Source organism: Tamandua tetradactyla, chromosome 9 (genome assembly GCF_023851605.1).
Source record: "Tamandua tetradactyla isolate mTamTet1 chromosome 9, mTamTet1.pri, whole genome shotgun sequence".
Classification (NCBI taxonomy): domain Eukaryota; kingdom Metazoa; phylum Chordata; class Mammalia; order Pilosa; family Myrmecophagidae; genus Tamandua; species Tamandua tetradactyla.
Window position 1 is genome coordinate 64557369 of NC_135335.1, and position 21666 is coordinate 64579034.

The 21666-nt window shown below is 40.6% G+C and overlaps 1 protein-coding gene across 1 annotated transcript in view; it reads left to right on the top strand.

Moving 5' to 3' along the window:
• Positions 1-5996: 5996 nt before the first annotated feature.
• The window catches only part of FBXL7 (F-box and leucine rich repeat protein 7), a 449123-nt gene continuing 433453 nt past the window's right edge, over positions 5997-21666 (top strand). Inside the window, exon 1 of the mRNA XM_077116874.1 lies at positions 5997-6231. Within this exon, the coding sequence (XP_076972989.1) occupies positions 6195-6231 (37 nt within the window). The 5' untranslated portion in view covers positions 5997-6194. The remainder of the gene's footprint in view (positions 6232-21666) is intronic.

The window sequence follows — 21666 nt, forward strand, 5'->3', positions numbered from 1 at the left end:
GGGGAGGAGGGGAAGGAGGGAAGTGAGAGGCACTTTTGTACTGCTAGGTGGAGGTGAAAGTCCAGGCTTCCCATGTGGTTTCCACTGACACTGTGGTGGAGGCTCTCTACTGGCAATATAGGTTGAAAGTTCCAGCACCCTACTCAGACTTCTCTAACACTATCCTGGTGAGGTCATAGGTAAGGCTTATTAGAGCTTTGCAGTAGTGGAAATCTAGGATTCTATGATAGTTTCAAACAGTCGTGTACTCCAGAAAAGTTTTTTTTTTCAACCTTGATCCAATCCAATCATGTGGTGCCAGACCTATTTCTTAGGGTGGAACCTTTGATTAGATTATTTCTATGGAGATGTGGCACACTCAATTATGGGTATAACCTTTTGAGTAGATGGAGAAGTGACTCCACCCAGTAAATTCTGGTTTTGATTAGTTTACTGGAGTCCTTTAAAAGGAGAGACATTTTGGAGAAAGCACATTTACTTCAGAGCTGACATAGACACAGACATTCGGAGTATCTTGGAGTGCAGACAGAGATGCATTGATAGCCAATAAGGAGAAAACTTAGACACAGATGTTTGGAAATGCAGAAACCCCAGGAGATGCCAAGAACTGAAATTGCTGATAGAAGCTAGAGAAGAACCAGGGTTCAACAGATGCTGCCATGTGCCTTTTCATGAGATGCTAAGCTAAGAGATGAAACCCAGAGTTTTGCCTCAGAGCAGCTAAGTCAGGACCCACAGATGCCGTAAGAGAAAGGCATTGGAAGCAGAAGCACAAAGGTACGAACTGGGAGCAAGGACCTCGGACAACAGCCACATGCCTTCCCAGGTAACAGAGGTGTTCTGGATGCCACTGGCCTTTCTTGAGCCAAATTATCTTTCTCTCGATGCCTTAGTTTGGACATTTTTATGGCCTTAGACTGAAAACTTGTAAATTAATAAATTCAACCCATTTATAAATGTGCAAGTCTTTCTTCTTTTTATAAAAAGCCAACCCATTTCTGGTATGTTGTGTTCCAGTAGCTTTAGCAAACTAGAACAGATTTCCACACAGCCTTTGCTAGTGTGGTTGTGGATGGGGCCTCAGTTTTCTGTGTGGGGTTTGGTGGGAGTAGATGGGTTATTGTCTAAAAGTTTTCTGTCTTGCCCCTTTCCTATCTTTTGGTTTGAGAGAGTAGGCTTTTAATTGGGATATTTTGTCTGTACCTGTTGGTGTTTTAAGATTGCTAGCTTATTCAGCTCCAAGTCTGGGATATATGAGACAGAAAGAAGACCTAAGGAAATCAACACCTTGTGGTTGCTTGGGATCCTGAGCTCCCTACCTGCTCTACCGTCTTCTCCTCTCCCATCAAAGTCTTCTTCTGTTTGTTATATGAATAATCCCACTGCTGTATTTGTGTTTAGTGGAAGGAGTAAGGAAAAAGACTTCTACTTCATTTTCCCAGAGGTGGAAATAAAATGATTTCTTTTGATGTGGCATTACTTTAATAAATAATTAGAATATCTGATTTGGGGGCATTTCTTGATTATTGAGGTTGAATTTATCAGTGAGGATTCAAGTTGCATGTGACTGAAAATCAAATAACTTTTGATTGAACAAAAGAGCATTTATTGCCCCACATGTAAAGGACTCTGGTGCAGCTGGGAATTGAAAAGCTTCAGAAATTTCTTACTGCCTATTTCTAATCTCTGTCTTGCTGTGCATGTTGTTGTTGTTTTCCCCCTTCTACCAGCTTTGAGGAAGTTGCCACAAATCACCCCTCTTTGAGTAATATATTTATCACTAGACAAGTTCCATACCTGGAAAGATATGGGCTCTCTAACTGGGCAACCTGATCATAGGCCTTCACTTGGCCAGAAAGCAGACCACCAAAATGGACCGCTCATATTGGAAGCTCACCCTTGGAATTTGGGTGAAACAACTTTCCAAAGGACAGGAACTGCTTCTACTAAAACAAGGGAGTAAAGCTATTGCATGAAGAAAAGCTAGATGCCTAATGCATTATTATTCAGGTTTTAGGGCACTTAAAATGCTTACTTGATTTTCTTTTATTGGCATGGGCAGGTTCTGTGAACCAAACCTGGGGCTCAGTGTGGCAGGTGAGAATTCTGCCACTAAGCCACTGTTACACCACCCATTTACTTGATATTTGATCTTTGCAGTGATCGTGGCGCTTTAAAAATGGCAGAAAGAAAAATAATTTTATCCCTGTAAAATTCATTCATTCTGCAAGTATTTGTTAAGTGACTTTTGTAAGAACACATTGGTGAAAAAACACACCATCTTTGTCTCAAGAAATCTGTGTTGAAAGTCAGGGAATTAGGTTTGGAAGCTGGGTAAAAAGTGGGTTAAAATCATATATTTGTGTAATATCTTAATTTTGTAAATTAAGGGTTGTGCAATGGTAGCTCAGTGGTGGAATTCTCGTCTGTCATGCCAGAGACCCGGATTCGTTTCCCAGTGCCTGCTCATGTAAAAAATGAATGAATGAATGAATGAATAAATAAATAATAAAAGTAAAATATATACAAACGAGAACACATCTTAATTTTTAGCAGTAATCATGCTTATCTATAAGATCCAGTCTATGGATGATTTTTTTTCTCAAACTTTTATAATGACCATGCCAAAAAACGTTTATCTGAACTTTCATTAGAAGAAGAATGTTAAGAAATCAAGTTTTTCTTTTCCATTTTGTTTTAAAGTGGAATTTCATGAACTACTGAAAAGGGAGGAAAGTAAGTCTAAATAAAATACTGGCCAAATCAAGAGAGGCAAAGGAGTGGAAGAAGAGGATCTGAGAACCCAAATCAATCTGCCTCTTACCACTTGGGTGAATCTACTCATTTAAATTCTTTGAACCTCAGTTTCTTCTGTCAGTTTCTGATTTGCAGATTTCAAAAAAGGGATAGCAAACATAAGGGTAATAACAGCATTTTTTTTTTTTTTTTTTGCAAGGGCAGGCACGGGGAAACGAACCCGGGTCTCTGGCATGGCAGGCGAGAATTTTGCTTACTGAGCCATCTTGGCCCACCCAATAAGAGCATTTTTTAAAAGAAAGTTGTCAAGTCTACATCAAATATCATTTTCAGCTTTCTTTTTCCTACTGTTTCAATGAAGCCTCCAAAACGATCAGATGTGGGAAGTGCCCTTGATGGTGATGGAAAATCACTATGTGGACCAGGTGAGCAGAAACCCACTTCTTGGTGAAAATATAACTGAAGTAATATCAGTTCATATCTAGACTGGGTTTATACTTTCAGCTCGTCTCTGAAAGTCCATTTATGCTTCCAAATTTTTTATTTCTGTATTTGCCAGTTGAAACTGTTGTGTACCCCAGAAAAGCCATGTTCTTTAATCCTGATTTAATATTGTAGGGTGTGAGTTTTTGATTAGGTGGTTTCCATGGAGATGCTATCCATGGAGCCCTTTAAGAGGGAACCATTTTGGAAAAACCTTCAGAGCTGACACAGACAGAGATGTTTGGAGATCCAGAAAGAAAATTCCCCTGGGGAAGCTGTTTGAAACCAAAAGCCAAAGGACCAGCTGACACCAGCCACATGCCTCGCCAGTTGACAGAGGTGTTCTGGACACCACCGGCTTTTCTCCTTGAGTCAAGGTATCTTTCTCTGGATGCCTTAGTTGGACATTTTTATTGCCTTAGAACTGTAAACTTGTAAGTTAATAAATCCCCTTTATGAAAGTCAGCCCATTTCTGTATTTCCAGCAGCATTAACAAACTAAAACATATATCTACTATTTTGGTCCTATAATACAGGCTAATTCAACTCAACATTTGTGAGACACATATTGGCCCAGCAATGTGCTGGATTCTAAGTCTGAAAAGATGAATCTTTTTGAAATGGGACAGTGAAAATTTTATCAGTACCGTGCAAAACTATTTAATCTTACCCTTTAAAAGTAGATAAATTTATGACTTTTCTTTCAATACATGATGTCTCCTCCACAATAAATCTGGATTTTTAAATTTTGAAATATGATGTTTTATCTTTTCGTTAAGAAAGAAAATTGTACCAAATTAAAGGAAATTACCTGAATAGAGTCTATAAGAAGTGAAATCATTAACATTTTTCTGCATGTGATTGCAAACCTTTTAAGAACTACCTAATTACAAAAACACTGGCTCTCCATTCATTTAGACATCATTATAAACTTTACATATATATATATATATATATATATATATATATATATATATACCTGTATGCATAAATATATCATTACATAAGTTTAAATTAATTTGCGGCATCTAAAACACAGATACAAGGAGAAAGTGTATTGTGAGTGTGCCTGTTTCCCTATAAAGGAATTTGCACAGTGAATGTCAGGGTCTTTATTAAGAACTATGCTATAAACTTCTAGGCATTACATTTCTAGAAAATATTAAAAAGAATTTCCTTTATTAATATAATGGAGGCAACAGTAAACAGCACTTTCCCTTCTTTTTAGTTACTTTAATTTTAATGTATTTGAGTACTGAAGCCTATCTGACATCATATGAGGATAAGCAGTATTGAGGTTAGAATTCAGGGCAGAAGTACAGTCTGGAGAAGGAGATTTGGGATTTATCTGTAAATAAGTGATGATCAAGGTTATGGAATTAGATAAATTAGTCATAAAGCAGAAAGCAAAATAAAATGAGGATGCAAGTGAAACTTTCTGATAAGCACAACACTCTAAATGGGTCTGTTCTTTTTTAAAGACACTAGATTTGATTATCTATGTTCTTCATATCCTATTAATTTTTTTTTCATTCTCCCAATTAACAAGATTTTTAAGGTATGCACGATGCCCTACTCAATCCCGTTACATTTCCCCATCCTTCCTCCTTTCCTTCTCTCTGGTGGCACCCCGCCCGGGGATCCCAGTGATTTGGATAGCACAAAGTCCTCTACTAGCCTGGAGTTACCCAGCGGAGTGAGGCTCCCCACATACGTGATAAAACAAACAAAATCATAGCAAAGGGCCCTTTTTAAGGCCTGAGAAGTGCCATATAAATCTCCAAATAGTTTGTACTGTATTAAACAAAGGCTAACAGCAACCATAAGGAGAAAAAAATCGTAGAAACGAGGGGGAAATGTTCTTCCTGGCTCGGAAGCTGTTGAAAAGTTCTGAGTCAGGAAACCTCCCTCACCGGGGAGGGAGGGGGAATGTCTTTGGCTCTCCGGTGACTCCCTGCTAAGTTTCCCGGAAAAGTTTTCCCTCCCTCTCTCCTTCACCCCGCACCCCGCACTCCGCGCCTCAGTCCCCCAAACATGAGGAACTACATTAGAGTGCCTGTATATTTACACATTAAAACCTGAAATGTGTCCAACAGAATCAGATACGGATGCGCGTCTATTTTAAATGCCCACACATCTAAACTATGCCTTATTTTCAGGCAAACCCAGAGGATTACGGACGCCTGGAAGCTCATCCTGCACACCAGAGGACACGCCACTAAAAGGACAACAGTAAAAGTAGAACCAGCGACACGTTCTTTCTCTCCCCCCCGCCGGCGGGTAGCCCGCAGACCCCGCGCCCCGAAAAGGCGCACTGCCCCTTTAAAAGGCCGCGCATCTCCGGGCCGGCCTTCCTCCCCGGGGCTCCAGCTGTGATTGACGCTGGGCGGCGGGAGGAGGCGCCTGGCGCTAACAAAAGTCCAGCCCGCGGGCTAGCGGCGCCCGGCCCTAAGTCTCTGCTCGCTTGGGGCATCCGCAACAAGTGGCCGCCGCGCCCTCCGGGGGGAAGCTGTGGGAGCGCCGGGGCGCCGGGAGGAGGCGGCCGAACCCCGGGAGCCCCGGCCACCCGGCCGGCTCTACGGCCACCGCAGGGGTGGGGGGGCGATCGCGGCGGGCGGATGGGGTCCCGGCGGCGGCGGCGCGGCGAGCCTCTGGGCGGCCCCGGGACGCGGACTCTTCGCAGCGCTGCGCCCGCCAGCCCCGAGCGCGGGTTCTAAGTGCGGTGGCTGCCCCCCGCCCCGCCCCGCCCCGAGGAATCGGGGGGTGCAAGCAAGGGGGCTGGGCGCCCCCTCCCACCGGACTGCCGGGGCCACCCCCGGCTGGCGATCGGCCTCGGAGAGTGGGGTTATGTGCAGCTAACGGTCCCGCCCGGCGGGCTTTCCTCCGGCAAGCGCGCAGGCGGTGCGCCCCAGCTATGGAGTGTCCCGGGAGACGGCGGGCATGACGGCGGCAGGATGGGCGCGAACAATGGCAAACAGTACGGCAGCGAGGGTGAGTGGGCCGCCTTGCACGGACTCCCTGATTGCGCGCCCCCCTCCCCCTTCCCTCGCTCTCGGGTCTGGGAAGGGAGGTTCTCGCGCACTGCCGTGGCGCACCCCCACTTGGCACCCGGTTCGGGCCGTCACCTTCCCCGTTGGCACTAAGTGATCAGTGAGCGGATCAGAACCCCCGAGGCTGTCTTTCCACCGTGGGGGGCTCTTTAAACAACGTCCTAGGTTGTCTTTGGGACGGCTCAAATTGCATCTCTAGCCCGTTTCTCCACGCATTCCTTGCTCCTCAACTTTCCTTCCCTGGGCATTTGGGTTTAGGATGATGGTTTGGCAGATGGTGGAAGACGTTTTTGAAAAATAACGCAGTGAAAACTTTCCCGGGCCTTTGTACTCCAGTCCCCCGGACTCTCTTGTAGCAGGAAAAACTTCTGGAAGGAGAGGTTCAGTTTCCGTTCTCTGCTAACTGCCCCTGGGCTGACAGCTTCGGGAAACAGCACCTACCGGCCCCGCGAGGCGAGGGGTGGCTGTCTGTACTCTTTGTCTTGGCTCTCTCCGGGCTCAAGACGGGCAAAGGACCATCTGTTACGTGGGGCTGGAGATTGCACAGAAATATTGCCTGTCAAGTGGGAACTTGGAAGTTGGGGGAAACTTTAAACTCCACCTACTCCTAAAAGAATGATGGATGTGTGGGCTGGCTTCCTCTCCGTCCGTCCTCCCCCTCTTTGCAAAAACCCTAGTGTTGTAACCCAATTGATGAGCAGCCTGCCCAGATAGTCACAGGGCAGAGGTGCTGTCTGCAGTTTAAGAGACAGGAAAGTTTGTCTCTGGTGAACTTCCCTGCAGGGAGGTGGAAGAGATAGGGTCCACTTTCACTGCCTGCTCCCAAAGGATGGGGCGGTTACAGAAAAGGGGTGGGGGTAGGGGTGGGGGCAGCGCCTGCAAACCGCTAGGAATGCAGAATAGCTATTCAGTTTGTGGTGTCCTATCTCCGTGTTCAAAACTTTGAACTGTGGCCACAGAATGTGGGTGTCTCTTCCTGGGGTTGTGTCTATGTCCATTTCTCAGCAGCACTGTGATATCAGAGCAGAAAGCGAACTTTAAAAATGATATCCACATGAATCTTTTGTTTAAATCCTTCTTTCTCAGATCATGTTTCAAATTCCATGTATGTATGGAATATATATATGTATAAATTACAAGTTACACAAGCTGGGTACTTGGAAAGGATCGATTTCCTTATGCTGGGGTAGTGATGTCGGATATATATATTTTAATAATTTCATTTTAAAAAAGAAATTCAAGGTGGCTTTTTAATATAGTAAGTCTGAAAGTAGGCCAGAAAAGATTGCTGGAGCATCTTGGATACTCCTCCAAACTTCTTAAAGTTGATAGTTAAGATATTGTTGAAAATGAAAGCTGAGATGTTCTTACTCCGAGTTGTTACCAAAGCTTTCAGTGACTGAAGCTTGTGCTTGCCAGTTCCCCCGTGTATACAATATGCTGCTTGAACCCTGGTGACGGGCGAAAAGGGCAGACCAAGAGGTTGGAGAAGAGAGTCAGGGCTGTGGGTTCTTAAATGTAACCCCTGATCCTAACCCCCTTAACCTCATCAGCTTGTTCTTCCGTCCCAGCATTCTGCGATTGTACAGTGTGTGGTATATGACGACTTCCTGTCTGAACGGCAGAATTTTCAACCCTTGGGAGAGAAAAGGAGAGACAGGGAACTAATGTTCTCCAGCTGTTATCCGTAAATGCTACCTCTGCATTTTCACTCCAGCCGAAGTGAAATTTTACTGGGATCAGATTTAGATACACTGTGGACTTTTTATAGGAAAAAACTCCTTGTACTCAGCTGATTTGAGGGAGTCCATAGGAAGCTTTGGGAGGTAACTGTGAGTTTTGGCTGCAGGGACACATTGTTTTCAGTTTTCATCAACTCTCTTCAAATGCACCCAAATTCCTTTCTGATAGGCAAGGAAAAATAGAGATATAGAAGTAATATGACCTTTTTATTCTTTTCTCTCTCCTCCTCCCCCACCATTTGCACTGTGGGCCCTCCTAAACAGGGATATAAATTTTGTAATTTGGTATGGTCAACTTTGTTATGTTGTGTTACTGGATTGTAAAATCTGTGCAAATGTGCCTGTTGGGATTTGTTGTGTCAGTGCTATCTTTCTCATCTAAAATGTTAGATTTCAAAGAAAGTGAAAGCATCCCTAAGACACAGTATCTCTAATATCAAAGGGGAAAGAGAATTTTAAGACATTTTTATAGATTTAGTGCTATTTCGGTATGATATATTTCAAACATAAGGGAGAACTAATTTCATATCAATAGAATGCAGTGAGATCACTCAGTTATAAAACATTGGTATTTGTGCATACTTTAGATATCAGTGCTTAAGCTTAAGTATATTTTACTTAGTTGCAATTGACAACACCATGTAAATGCCACTTAAATATTACAAATGAATTATTAGAATTTTTAAACTTCTTCTATTATTTCGTTGCTAATCTTACTTCCTCCTGATCCTGGAAAATACCTTTTCCATTAAGGAAAAATTATTCATGAGGTTTATCTTTGCAGGTGCAGTGAAGTAGAGCTTCCAACTCAAGGAAGCAGACTTAGCCCTCATCTGGGACCTTGTCATTTAATAATCATTTAACAAGAACCCCAGGTGATTCATGTGCATGTTAAAGTTTGGGAAGTTCTGATTTAGAGGATAGGGTATTGAACTGGGGGGGCTGGATATTTGTTTCCAGCTTCAACTTAGCTACTGTAACTTTGCTCAAGTCCCTTGAACTTGTCTTTTTTCTCAAAAGTGAGGAGAGATTCCTTATTGTTATTATTTGTCATTAGTTATTCCTTGAGCATGAAGTCATTCATTTCCGTTTGCTCTATAATGCTGTAAAGGACGACTTAATAGAGAACAGCCTTTTCTAGTACGGTAAGTAGGGAAGTTAAGACTATATTGGCATGCGATCAGTAAATACCCCTTCTCTTTTTTTTGTCATCCCTCTCTACATTTCACCTCTCTTTTCCTCACTCTCCCCTCCTAACTCAAATTCGTTCTGAGATCCTACTTTTCCTCCTAGATAAAGGGCATATGTATACCGATAATGGGTGTTTCCAAATGTTTTCTTGTTCTGAATCATTAGTGAATACTCATGTTGATGGTTTAATTTGCAGTCTTGCCCCTTACTGCCTTTAGACAACTTTGGCTTTTGCTTTGGAAAAAAACTTCCCATACCATTCCTGATCTTTAGTTCTCTAGAAACATAAGTGAATGTCTGAATGTTCTGGCAAATTCTTTTATGTAGGGCTGTGCTTTCTCTTTATCCTTTTTCATCTACTGTAAGTTACAGCCCATGTGTAGAAATCTGGAGAATGAGTTGAGGGTGGTTCAAAGCCATTGGAACCATTAGCTTTGACTCCAGTTAAGCCAAATAAACAAATCTCTGTTCAAGTAGGAAGAGAGGAGCAGCTTTCCCTGCCTTTTAAGGTTTCTGAGCCTCACCATCACTTACTCAGTGGTTTCAGTGTTATGTTTATTCTACTTCAGCAGGTCAGAGGCGGTAGCACTTACACTGTTAACAGCTCCTTTGCAAAGTGCAGTGTGTTTAATTGGAGCTGGGGAGGCAGGAGATGGGATTTGACCCTGAGCTGGCTCTGCTGCACCCCCAAGGGCTTGGGGTCCCCTTTCACCATTTTAGATCTGTACGGTCAGATATAAGGAGAGCCAGTTGCCTGAGAGTGTAAATCATCACAAATCTATCCCCTCCTCAGAAAACCTATCTTGAAATAATAATAGCAATAGCAGCTACTGTTTATTGAAGGCTTACTATGTCCAAGTAAGATTCTCACTACTTGACACATACAGATTTATGACAATCCTGTGGGGCAGGTATCAGATTTTCCCCATTTCACTGAGGCAGTAACAGAGAGGGTGATTATTTCTCCTAAGGTCAACAGCTAGTCCAGATGGAGTTGGGACTCAGGACTGGAGTTTTTTTAAGTCCAGTGTCATATATTCATTCATTCAACAAATACGTGTTGCCTTGCTATTTATTACTGTGTGCTGCCAGCAGCTGTTTTAGATTTGGGAGTATATATTAGTAAACCGGTTAAGATGCTTGTCCTTGTCAAGCTTGTGGATGTATTGTGTATGTGTTTGGTGTGAGGAAGGGGAAAACTGGGACAACAAACACACACAAACACATATACACAATACATCCACAAGCCACATGGTATGTTAGAAGGAGCTAAGATCTCTGAAAAAAGAGAACTGGCAGGCTAAGGGGAATTGGGAATGTGGGAGGAGAGTGCTGTGATTTTAATTAGAGTAGCCAGGGCTTATTGAAAAGTTGGCATTTGGACCAAAACTTAAAGTAGGAGAGGGACAGTTTCTTGAGTATCCAGGTAGTGTGTTGGCTATTATTTTAAACACGGTTAGACCAATGTGAATTCTCTTGATACTTAGAGGCACAGATTATCAGTTTATGCAAAGTATGACATTATCAGTCTTCTATAAATAATCCACTACAGTGGAATATGGTCAGTCTGGCCAGTGAGCGTATTTTTTTTTTCTAGATTCCTTGCTCATATGTTTCACCCAGTTATATTATATCAGATAATTTGTGAAACTTCTTTTGGGGGCAAGGGGGGAGGAGGACCAGGACATGCTTTTCAAATGTAGCAGCCTATAGCTGCTGTGACTGCTGGATGATACTTACCTCGGTATGTGAATATTGGCCTGGTGTTACCCCACAAAAATCTAGTAATTCTGAGCTAGAAATAGGTCTTCATCTTTTGCCTGCAGAAAAGAATTTCATTCTGATGAATATCAGAAGGTAAACAATACTGATCCCACTGGTTGGATCAAATGAGTGCATTAGTGTAACTAGCAATACCATCTTTGGTCTGACAGTGAGAAAGTATTTTCAGAGATTTGGGGAATATTTTTTTTTCATGTTTAACAAGAAAGAGGTAAATTTTCTTTCCACTTCTCATGTATCCCTTGCCTTAAGTCCCTCTGCCCTTTGAAAGAGAATGAATCCTGGATTGATTTTGAGTGATTAAGGATCACCTTTGCCCTTGGCCCATTTCTGCTGGTGTCTCTGGAAGCTACCTAGACAATTTTGCATGGCTGTTTGGTGGATCCTTCTAGATATCATATATTTTATGATGGCTTTAGGGGTGTATTAAAATATGTGACAGCATCTGGAATAAAATGTGAATACATTTTCCAAATGAAAGAAGAAGGAAATAAATCATGGGAACAATAGTATCTAAAGAAATTTCATGATGAAAATTCAATTCAGAGTGCTGAACAGAGACCAATGTATGTAAATTACAAGAGGGTAGATTTAGCTCCGTCTGAGGAAGTCTTGTCTAATGATTAGAGCTGTGCAAACTTGGGATGGATACCTAATGTGGTAGTTAGGTTCAGGTGTCAACTTGGCCAGGTGAAGGTGCCTAGTTCTATTGCTGTGGACATGAGCCAGTGGCATGTGAACTCATCTGTTGCTGATTACATCTGCAGTCGGCTAAGAGGCATGCCTGCTGCAATGAATGGTGTTTGATTTAATTGGCTGGTACTTAAATGAGAGAGCTCAATGCAGCACAGCCCAAGCAGCTCAGCATACCTCATCTCAGCACTTGCAGCTCAGCCCAGGCCTTTGGAGATGCGGAAAGGAATCACCCCGGGGAAAGTTGTTGGAACCCAGCGGCTTGGAGAGAAGGCCAGCAGAAATCGCCTTGTGCCTTCCCACGTAAGAAAGAACCTCAGTTGAGTGTTAGCTGCCTTTCCTCTGAAGAACTACACATTAATTAAATAAATCCCCCTTTATTGAAAGCCAATCCATCTCTGGTGTGTTGCATTCTAGCAGCTAGAACTAGAACACCTAATGAGGTGGTAAGTCTTCCAACATGGGAAGGACATGACCGCAGTAAAGGATGATGTTCTTGAAATTTTTACATTGAATGAGGGAATCAACTGTGCAACCCTAAGCCAAGTTCCCTAAAACAGATACCGTGATTATGCTTGCTAAGGGCCATTGTTTTGTTCAAACTCATACTGCTACTTTATTTGCTGTTAGTATATCTCTCGCTTTATTTGTTAAAATGTACCCCCCCCCCCGCCACCATGGGTTAATTCTGCATGTGTATGTTCTTATGTTTATCTAAGTGCATTTAGATATTAAGTGGCAAATCTGTTGACTGTATTTATTTTCCTGCCTTCTCTGGGGCATTACTTCCTGCCCCTAAAATTGGGTCTGATAAATGGCTTGTTCTTACTTTCAGTGCAGTCATCAATCTTGACTATATCTGTAGTTGTTATTATCTTATTACTCTAAAACAGGCAGCTCTGCTAAACTTGAACCAAGATCCTTAATTTTGCATGTCTTCAATAACTGTGTTAACTTTGTATAAGTAATAAGATTTTCAACTGATATTTTTGGTTAGTGATATTTGATCAGAAGTCTGCAAATTAACTAGACGTACATAAATACAGCATCTTTCTTCCTCAGGAAGTGTGGAAACACTTTTGTGTGGCACAGTGAGCAGCAGTTTTTCCATGTGGAAATAAAGTCGTTATCAGCTGAACTTCCCCAGCATATATCTTTTTTTGGATTCTAGTTATGGCATTTCTGACATCTTTTGCCTACTCACTGCATTAAACTCCGGACAGAAAAAGACTTTTGCTCTAAGGAAGCTCACCATCTAATTGATAACTAGACACAGAGACATTTGATTGCAGGACAAATGGTGGTGCTGATTCACTACTCTCCAATATTCTGAGAGTGAATGTCAGTGATAAGTGGAGCTGTGAATAAGAATTGAACTGCTCTGTAAATACTGACAGCTCTGTACAATGTTTGCAATTCCTGAAATGTCTAAAAGATGTATATCTTTGTAAAAACCAGGTTACTGGGAGGAGGATCAGCTTAGGTTTTTGGAAGAATCTGAATATTTCATTTAAAGATTCTCCCTGTTTTTCTTAAATCTTTATGTTTAGTTTTTCACGTTTTCATTCATGAAAAGTGGTTCCTTTGGGTTCTGTAAGTGAGGACCTTGATATACTTCAAGGTATCAAATTCCTGACCATATGGTGATCAAAGGAAATCTAGTTCTTGGAGATGTGTGTTTGTACATCCACAGAATATGTATACTATTTAAAATAATGGGATTCATAGAGTGTAGTTGGAATGGTGGAAAGGGCCAAATTCAGAGCCGTGGGGCTCTCACCACACAGGGTCTTAGAGAGGAAAAGTCAACAAAGGAAACAGAAAAAGAAAGCTTATAATGGTAGACAGAGCCATAGGAGAGTATGGAATTCTTAGTCCTAAGAAGTCAATCTTACAAGAAGGAAAGAATGGTGAGAGATCAAGGACAATGAGAATTCTTGGATTTAGCAAGCCATAGGCCATGTCAGTCATGTAGTATTAGCAAGAGACTAATTTGAAATGCTTTGAGTAAAGAAAGTGTGGAATTGATGAGAACAGGCACAGACAGCTCTTGGATGAGTTTGGCTGTATTCAGGACAGCAAAATGGAGTCAGTACTGAAGAGGGATGAGGGGTCAAGAAGATAGGAAGCCAGGAGGGGAAACGAGTTTATGGGGCAAGATGAGGATTTTGTCTTTTGAAATATTTTGACATGGCAGAGAGATATTCACATGGAAAAAGTGCTTAGATATTAGCTGGAGGTGTGAATCTGAACATATAGAAAACTCAGAGCCGTATGAGTAATCAGGAGCCCTCTGTGTAGAGAAAAGAGCTGGAACTGGGAATATAGATGAGCTCTGATAGGAAAACTTTAGAGAAAAAAGAATGGAGAGATTAAGGTTGAGCCCTAGGGAACGTACACATTAGTAAAATCAGTAGAAGAAAGAGTAGCTATCTCAGAAAATAGAGAAAATAGGTTGAGTACATTGTGTGTTCAGAAAAGTTAAGGAAAGTGAGTTTCAATCCTTTCTCAAGAGGATTTTCTTCAAGTTCTGTGTTCTCATAAATATGTAGTCCACATCCTGTACTTTCAGGCCAAACTGTGAGTAGGTTAAATATATAGTCTAATGAACTGTGTAATATCCAGGACAATGGTTTTTTTGCCATCTAAATCGATGGGGTTGACGTTCTTTGCTTTCCTATTCTTTTTGTTACTGTTCTGTCTCGTTGTCTAGAGATTTCACTAGAACAAAGGTATTGTTAGTGTCCTGCTCATCGCTGTCATTTCGTTCTCTTTCACCATCAGCAGCAGCATCACCATCACCATCAGACTTCACTAGATCAGTTGTTTTGGTATGTTAATCATTTGATTAGCACTCCTCATGCAACTCCTTTTGTTTATGACTTAACATTCATTGTTACAATACATTAATGCTAACAATTGCTTGGTAATTATTTGAATGAAACCTTGACCTGTTTCTTAGAGAAATATAACTTTGTTTTTTTGAGGTGATCATGATTACTTGGAAGCCAAATCAGTAAATACTTTTCAGTTTTCATCTTACTGAACATCTTTATTGTATTTGATATGGTGTTTCTCTTCTACTAGAGATGATTCACTTATTGAGAGTCTATCACAGATGTTCTTTTTATCTTGATGCTCTCTCTGGCTTATCCATTGGTGGATGATACTCTCTATTCTTCATTTTCTCCTGCCTCTTATTACCATGCTTCTCAGAGAGTTCTTCATGGGATCTTCCAGCCTCGGTAGAGGCTGGAGTTCCCCAGGGTTTTACTTTTGACTGACTGACTTTTTGAGACTAAAGATTCAACTTAAGTGATATGTTCTATACTCATGGCTTTAGTTGACATTTATTTGATTATTTATAAATCTATTCCTCCAGCCAAGATCTCTTTTTTGAGCCCTAGACTTTCATATCCAACTTTGATGACATGGAAGGAACTCAAATATGTCTGAACTGGACTCATAGTCTCCCCCATTCTTCCTCTCTGCTCCCTCCCTTCATCAACAGGGAACTTAAACTTAAAATATCTAAATCTGAACCCTCAGTATCTGTTCTCTCTCCCTGTCTTTCTCTGTCTCTATTTCTCTCTCTCTCTCTCTGTCTACTCTCCTTCCCTTCATCTCTCCCTACTCCCCACCATCTCTGACTTCTACAGTATTCCATCTGTCAGTAATTGACAGCTCTCTCTTTACACAAAACATTCTTGTTTTTTCCTTAAATACCTCTCCAAGACCCATTTGTCCCTAAAGTATGTTGACTTGGCTTTACCTAACCTTCTACTTGTCTTGGCAATGGGTAATCATTAATCATTCTTTTCTGGGTTATTATCATGGCCTCTAACTTGTCTCCTGCCTCTTCTGTCTTATTCTGCTCCAATGATCTCTCTCCTTCACCTTCCTTCCACTCACCATATCCCATATTATTTATTTTGCTCACAAGTATTATGAAGTGCAAACCAACTGTAGGACAGTGGTGCAGAGAACAGATAAAAGGAAGGCACTGTTGGAGTTGGAGCTGGTGATTAGTTATGGCTAATTAGGAGGCTGTATTGTACTAGTTCATCTGAGATTTAATCCAGACTCCATCTCTCCATGATAGGCTTGACCATTTCCGTTGAGCATCCACTAGATCCCATATTTATTTCTCTTATAACATCATTGTATGTATGAAAAAAGATGAAATTTCTGACCGGCTTGAATATGCCTATGTCTATACACCACAGTGAAGGAGAGTGGAAGCCTGAGGACATGTTTGCTCAAAAATGCGTTAGTTGGCATCTCAAATACATGCAACTTTAAAACTTCTGGTATGAATCATCATTGCCCATCTCTGAATTGTAGCTCAGTATTGAAATATGCATGCATAGTCAAAATTTCCTCCGTTCCATGGCTAAAGAAGTATAGACTGTTTCTGGGGCCATAAATCTCCCTAAGGTGTGAATTAGATTTGCTCATTCTATCAATTCTCATTTAAATTCTTAAACCAGTAACAAAATGAAAAACAGTTGTTAACACTGCATGAACTCATAATTGTAACTCTAGATGCCTTGGGCAATGTGTAGAAATGTTATTAAAACGTTGTTTTGTTTGCTACCCTTTCCATGGTAAATTCCTTTGCTTCATTTTCCAAACAGATGTAGCAGTGGAAAGAGGACCAAAATTTCTAGAGAAAAATTTCAGGAATTTCTCTTATATTTGTTGGTTGACCTTGCTGCAAGTAAGCCATTTTTTGGCAAGTTGGTGAGGTCAGGAAAATACTTATAGGTGCTCTTGAACCTTTTGGCCCAATTGAGTACTTAATTCAAATCGTGGAAGCATTTGGGTTAAGTCCAACACCAAGGCCAGTGCTAACATTTTGCACATGTCAGTGGTGGCTCAGGTTCCTGGAAGAGGAAGATCAGGTTTAAGGCTGAGGTTGGAAAGGAAGAAAGGACATAAGTACACAAAGAGAGAAGAGAACAAATTCAAGGAGACTGTCAATTAGAGCATCGATTGTAAAGAATCGAATGTAATGTAAAGAATCGAATCAATGTTCTACTTAACTCACTCCCTTTTATAAAATATCTTAACTCATGGAATAAAAATGATTATTACTGGATATTTAGTAAGCCTATTAGTTTCCTAACAAATTGTCATACTGGTGGCTTAAAAAAACAAATTTATTCTCTTGCAGTTCTGAATATTAGAACTCTGAAATCAAGGTGTGAGCAGGGCCATGCTCCCTCTGAAGTTTTGAGGGAAGAGTCTATTGCATGCTTCTTTCCTAGCTTCTGGTGGTTGTAGGTAATCTTTGGTGTTCCTTGCTTACAGATGCTTCTCTCCAACTGTCTGTTGCTTTTGTCTACTCACAACCTTCTCCTCTCTTTATCTATCTCTTTGTCCAAATATCCCTCTTCTTAAAAGGATACCAGTCATATTGAATTAGGGCCCACCCTAATCCAATATGATCTCATTTTGATTACATCTGTGAAGATAAAAAGATAAGGTCACATTCACAGGTACTGGATTGTAGGAATTAAACATATCTTTTTGGGTGATGCAATTCGACCCATAATGGTGAGTTGGGCTACAGCAAGTGTATTTTATTTTTAGTCACTTAATAAGCAGCTAATAGCCATTGAGTCCTGATGAGGTGCCGCTTGTTTCTCTCTGCACTTTATACACCCTCATTCACAGTTGTCCTCACAACAAGTAGTGAGGTAGGCACCGATTGTCCTATTTTACAGTTATTGACATGACATGGATGCTTAGAAGCTGACACCCTGCCAATGTCTCCCAGCTGGAGAGTGGCAGGGCCAAGCCTGAAATCCACTTAGCTGCTGGAGCCAAATAGTTTCTAATTTTAAAGAATTGAAGTGATGGAGAAGAAGCCTTAAAGAGAAATCAGTGATAGTTTGTAGACTATGTCATCAAAAATGAAATACATCTTTTAAGAAAACATTAAACTAATTTCAAGTGGCTGCTCAAAGGACAGTTAGCTGCTCATTAGGCAATAACCTGTGGACAATTTTGCAGGCCACTAAGTGCTAGAATAACTTTGGCACATAAAGCAATTAGCATCTAATTTAGGAACTACCTAACAGATTAGAGAGGAGAGGAGTCTACACAGCGCTACAGAGTCTCCTGAGCCTTGTTAACTCTTTAGTTGACCTTTATGCTGGGATAGCCCCTTACTTGGGATAGCGTTTGCATTTGCTCACAAAAATTAACACAGGGCTGAGAAAAATATGTATGTTTTCTTTCCCCTCCAAATAAATTGTAATGCATATCATTTATCTTCCGCCAGTTTCAAAACTGTGGATATGAAAACAGCAGTTAATTTGGCGAATTTTTGCAATATAGACTTGAGAATTTGTCTTTCTCTTTTGCCTGCCTCTGAGAGGCTGCTCCTTGATGATGTGAAACTGTTTTGTAAACTATAAAGCCTTTCAGAAATTAACCTCACTTACATCGCAGGAACTTTGAGAGGGGTGACTATCATTATCCCCCCTTTATGGGTAAGAAAACTGAGGCATTGACAGATTAAATGACTTGCCTTGATTTTATTTGATGATTAGGTGGAGTCACACTGACTATGAATTTAGTGCACTTTCCAATGTACCACGGCTCTCCTTTGAGTGCTATACGAAAAAAATCATGCCAGCATATTATTACAGGAGTTCTTGGTAATATTTTACCTTGCTTGCACCTCAGGTTGAAAAGGAGATCTATAGTACATGCCCTTCACTCTTTTTTGCAGTTCTACTAGGGCCAGGGAGCCTGGGCCCCATTGGCCACCCCAACATGGCACTGTGCCCCGGGCAGAGGAGCAGCTCCCTGATGACATTATAACAACGAGAACACAGAGCAAATCATGTTGCGATAAATGTTTATGACAAAAGATAAACTAGCATGCACTTGCTAGTTGATGAAACTTAGCCATGACTTGGAGGGATGTTTCCCTTCTCTGTGGAACCTCTGCTTTGGGAACCTTAGATTAAGTTATTTTACTACCTGGAAGATCAGAGAAGCAGCTGTCAGATTGAATCCCCTCAGCCCAGCTGGACTCCTGATTCTCTTTAGTCTCCTGTATCCTTTTGTTGTTGAATAAACTACATTTTGCAGAGTTATTGGAAGTGTTTAAGTCTTGGGATAAGCCCTCCAGGATGAGTTGATACTAGGTCACTGCTGTTGAATGGGATTATTGTACTAGAAATCCATCCAGTTCATTTGATTGTTAATTGCTTTACTTTCCATTGATTATCATTTAATCTTTTGTTCTCTATTTTCTGTTCCTTTGTACTTACTCGTTGCTTATTCTACCATCCACTTACCTTAAAGTGAATATAACCCTAAAGTGGATATAACTTACATAGTAGGTTATATTGTATTAAACAAATAAATGAGGCTGAGTCTATTGGTGTGATCTTTATTGTGTTTAAAAAGGGCATATGACCAGCCCTATCATGTTTTCAGTGAACCTTTCATTGACTTGAGTATTTCACCCTTCCCCAAAACAACAACAACAGTAACAAAAATCATCTCCCTGGACCTTCATTTTCTTCTGAGAATGTTCTAATTTAGAACTTTATTTTTACCATGTAATTAAGCTTGTTAAGGGTGAGAATAGTTTAACTTGTGTATTTAAGGAAAAATTAAATTTAACTTTTAGCATTGCTCAAGACAATAACTAACTTTTATGGTATTGCTGACAATTCTTTTCACTGATTAGAATTGAGTAGAAGAACGCTGTTGTAAATTTTTTAATGGAAATCCTCTTGTTTTGTAATATTTGCTTTAATTGATTCTGAAAATAGGATTCATAGGACAATTTAAGTAAGTCATTAATCTAGAAAACATTTTCTAAATTTGAACTTCAAATTAATCACTTTTCTTCAGCTGTTGTGGTCTCGATTAAAGAGTCATAGGCTTATTAAATCCTTCTAAATTCACACACTCACACATATCCAGTTTAGGGGCTTCACATCTTTTTTGATCATTTTTGTTTTATCCCCCCCAAAAATGTTATCTAATTGCACCTGATCTGATTGGAATGGTTTGTAGTAGATCATAAGTTTAATAATCAGTATAAGAAAAAAAGCCAAACAGTGTTTGAGCTGTTGTGTGTATGAATGTATACAGAAATGTGAAACTACATTTAAATATTTTCCTTTAAATTAAGGAAAGTGCAAAAATTCTTTGTAACCTTTTTTTTCCTGTAAATGTAGAGAAATTCAGTTCTGGCTTGCTAGCTGCTGGAATGCAATATACCAGAGGCAGAATGGCTTTCTATAAAGGGAAATTTAATAAGTTACTAGTTTACAGTTCTAAGGCTCTGAAAATGTCCCAATTAAAGCAAGTCTATAAAAATGTCCAACTTAAGGTACCAAAAAGAGGTTATCTTCACTCAGGAAAGGCTGATGAAGTTCAGGGTTTCTCTCTTGTTCTAGTTTGCTAGCTGCCAGAATGCAATATACCAGAAACAGAACAGCTTTTAAAAAGGGGAATTTAATAAGTTGCTAGTTTATAGTTCTAAGGCTGAGAAAATGTCCCAATTAAAACAATTCTATAGAAATGTCCAATCTAAGGCATCCAGGGACAGATACCTTAGTTTAAGAAGGCTGATGAAGTTCAGGGTTTCGCTCTCAGCTGGAAGGGCACGTGGCAAACACCGCGTCATCTGCTAGCTTCCTCTCCAGCTCCCCAGGAGGCATTTTCCTTCTTCATCTCCAAAACCCGCTGGCTGGTGGACTCTCTGCTTTGTAGTGTTGTGGCGTTCTCTGTTCTCTCCGAATCTCCAGCTTTCTCCAAAATGTTTCCTATATTATAGGATTTCAGTAAACTATTCAAGACCCACCCGAATGGGTGGAGACACGTCTCCATCTAGTCCAGTTGAACAACCACTCTTGACTGAGTCACATCTCCAGGGAGATGATCTAATTACAGATTCAAACATACAGTACTGAATAGGGTTTAGAAGAAGTGACTGGATTTATAAAATGGGATTAGGATTAAAACATGGTTTTTCTAGGGTACATACATCCCTTCAGACTGGCAAATCTCTCAACTAGAAAGGCACACGGAGAACATGGCGATGACTGCTAGCTTCTCTCCAGGCTTCTTGTTTCATGAAACTCCCCTGAGGACACATTCCTTCTTCATCTCCAAAGATCTCTGGTTGCGTGGGCCCTGTGATTCTCGTGGTTCTGCTGTGGTTCTAAGAGGGACTCTCTCCAAAATGCCTTCTCTTTTAAAGGATTCCAATAAACTAATCAAGACCCACCTGGAATGGGTGGAGTCACATCTCTCTCTAATCCAAGGTTAATACCCATAAGAGGGTGTATCATATCTCTGTGTAGATAATCTAATTGAGTTTCCAATCTAGAATATTCAATAGGGATTTAAAAATGGCTGCCTCCACAAAATGGAAGCTGGATTAAAACATGGCTTTTCTAGGGTACATAAGCCTTTCAAACCAGCACACCTTCTGTGTGGGGTTTAGGAAATACATTGATAATTAAAGTATAATTTATTTCTTTGATACTGTATATTATATATATATAGGACCTTTCAGAGGAACAGTTTTAGAAAAGGACTGGATGAAATCGGGCTAGAGATCACTTGTGTGTCTCATGAATGAAGGATTTGAAATGGTCAAGTTAAAAGAATTGTGCTGTGACATGATACATGTTTTCATTTGTTTTCTCGACCTGTGTTCAGATCAAATAAACAGATATAATATCTCTTCAGTGGAGGGATGTTTGCGCTGTAGGACACAGCCTGGTAAACATTTGTTTTGAAATGCCAGGAGGTAAATTGGGATTCATAAAAGACATTCATATGCTCATTTTGTTTTTAGAATATTTTTTAAAAGAGCAACACCTGCTCTGTGGGTTGGAAAGATTTATGGAGCCCCACTTGGATAATGGATACTATGCATACTACTATAAAAGTAAATTTCAAGACATGACACTTCTTACCTGAAC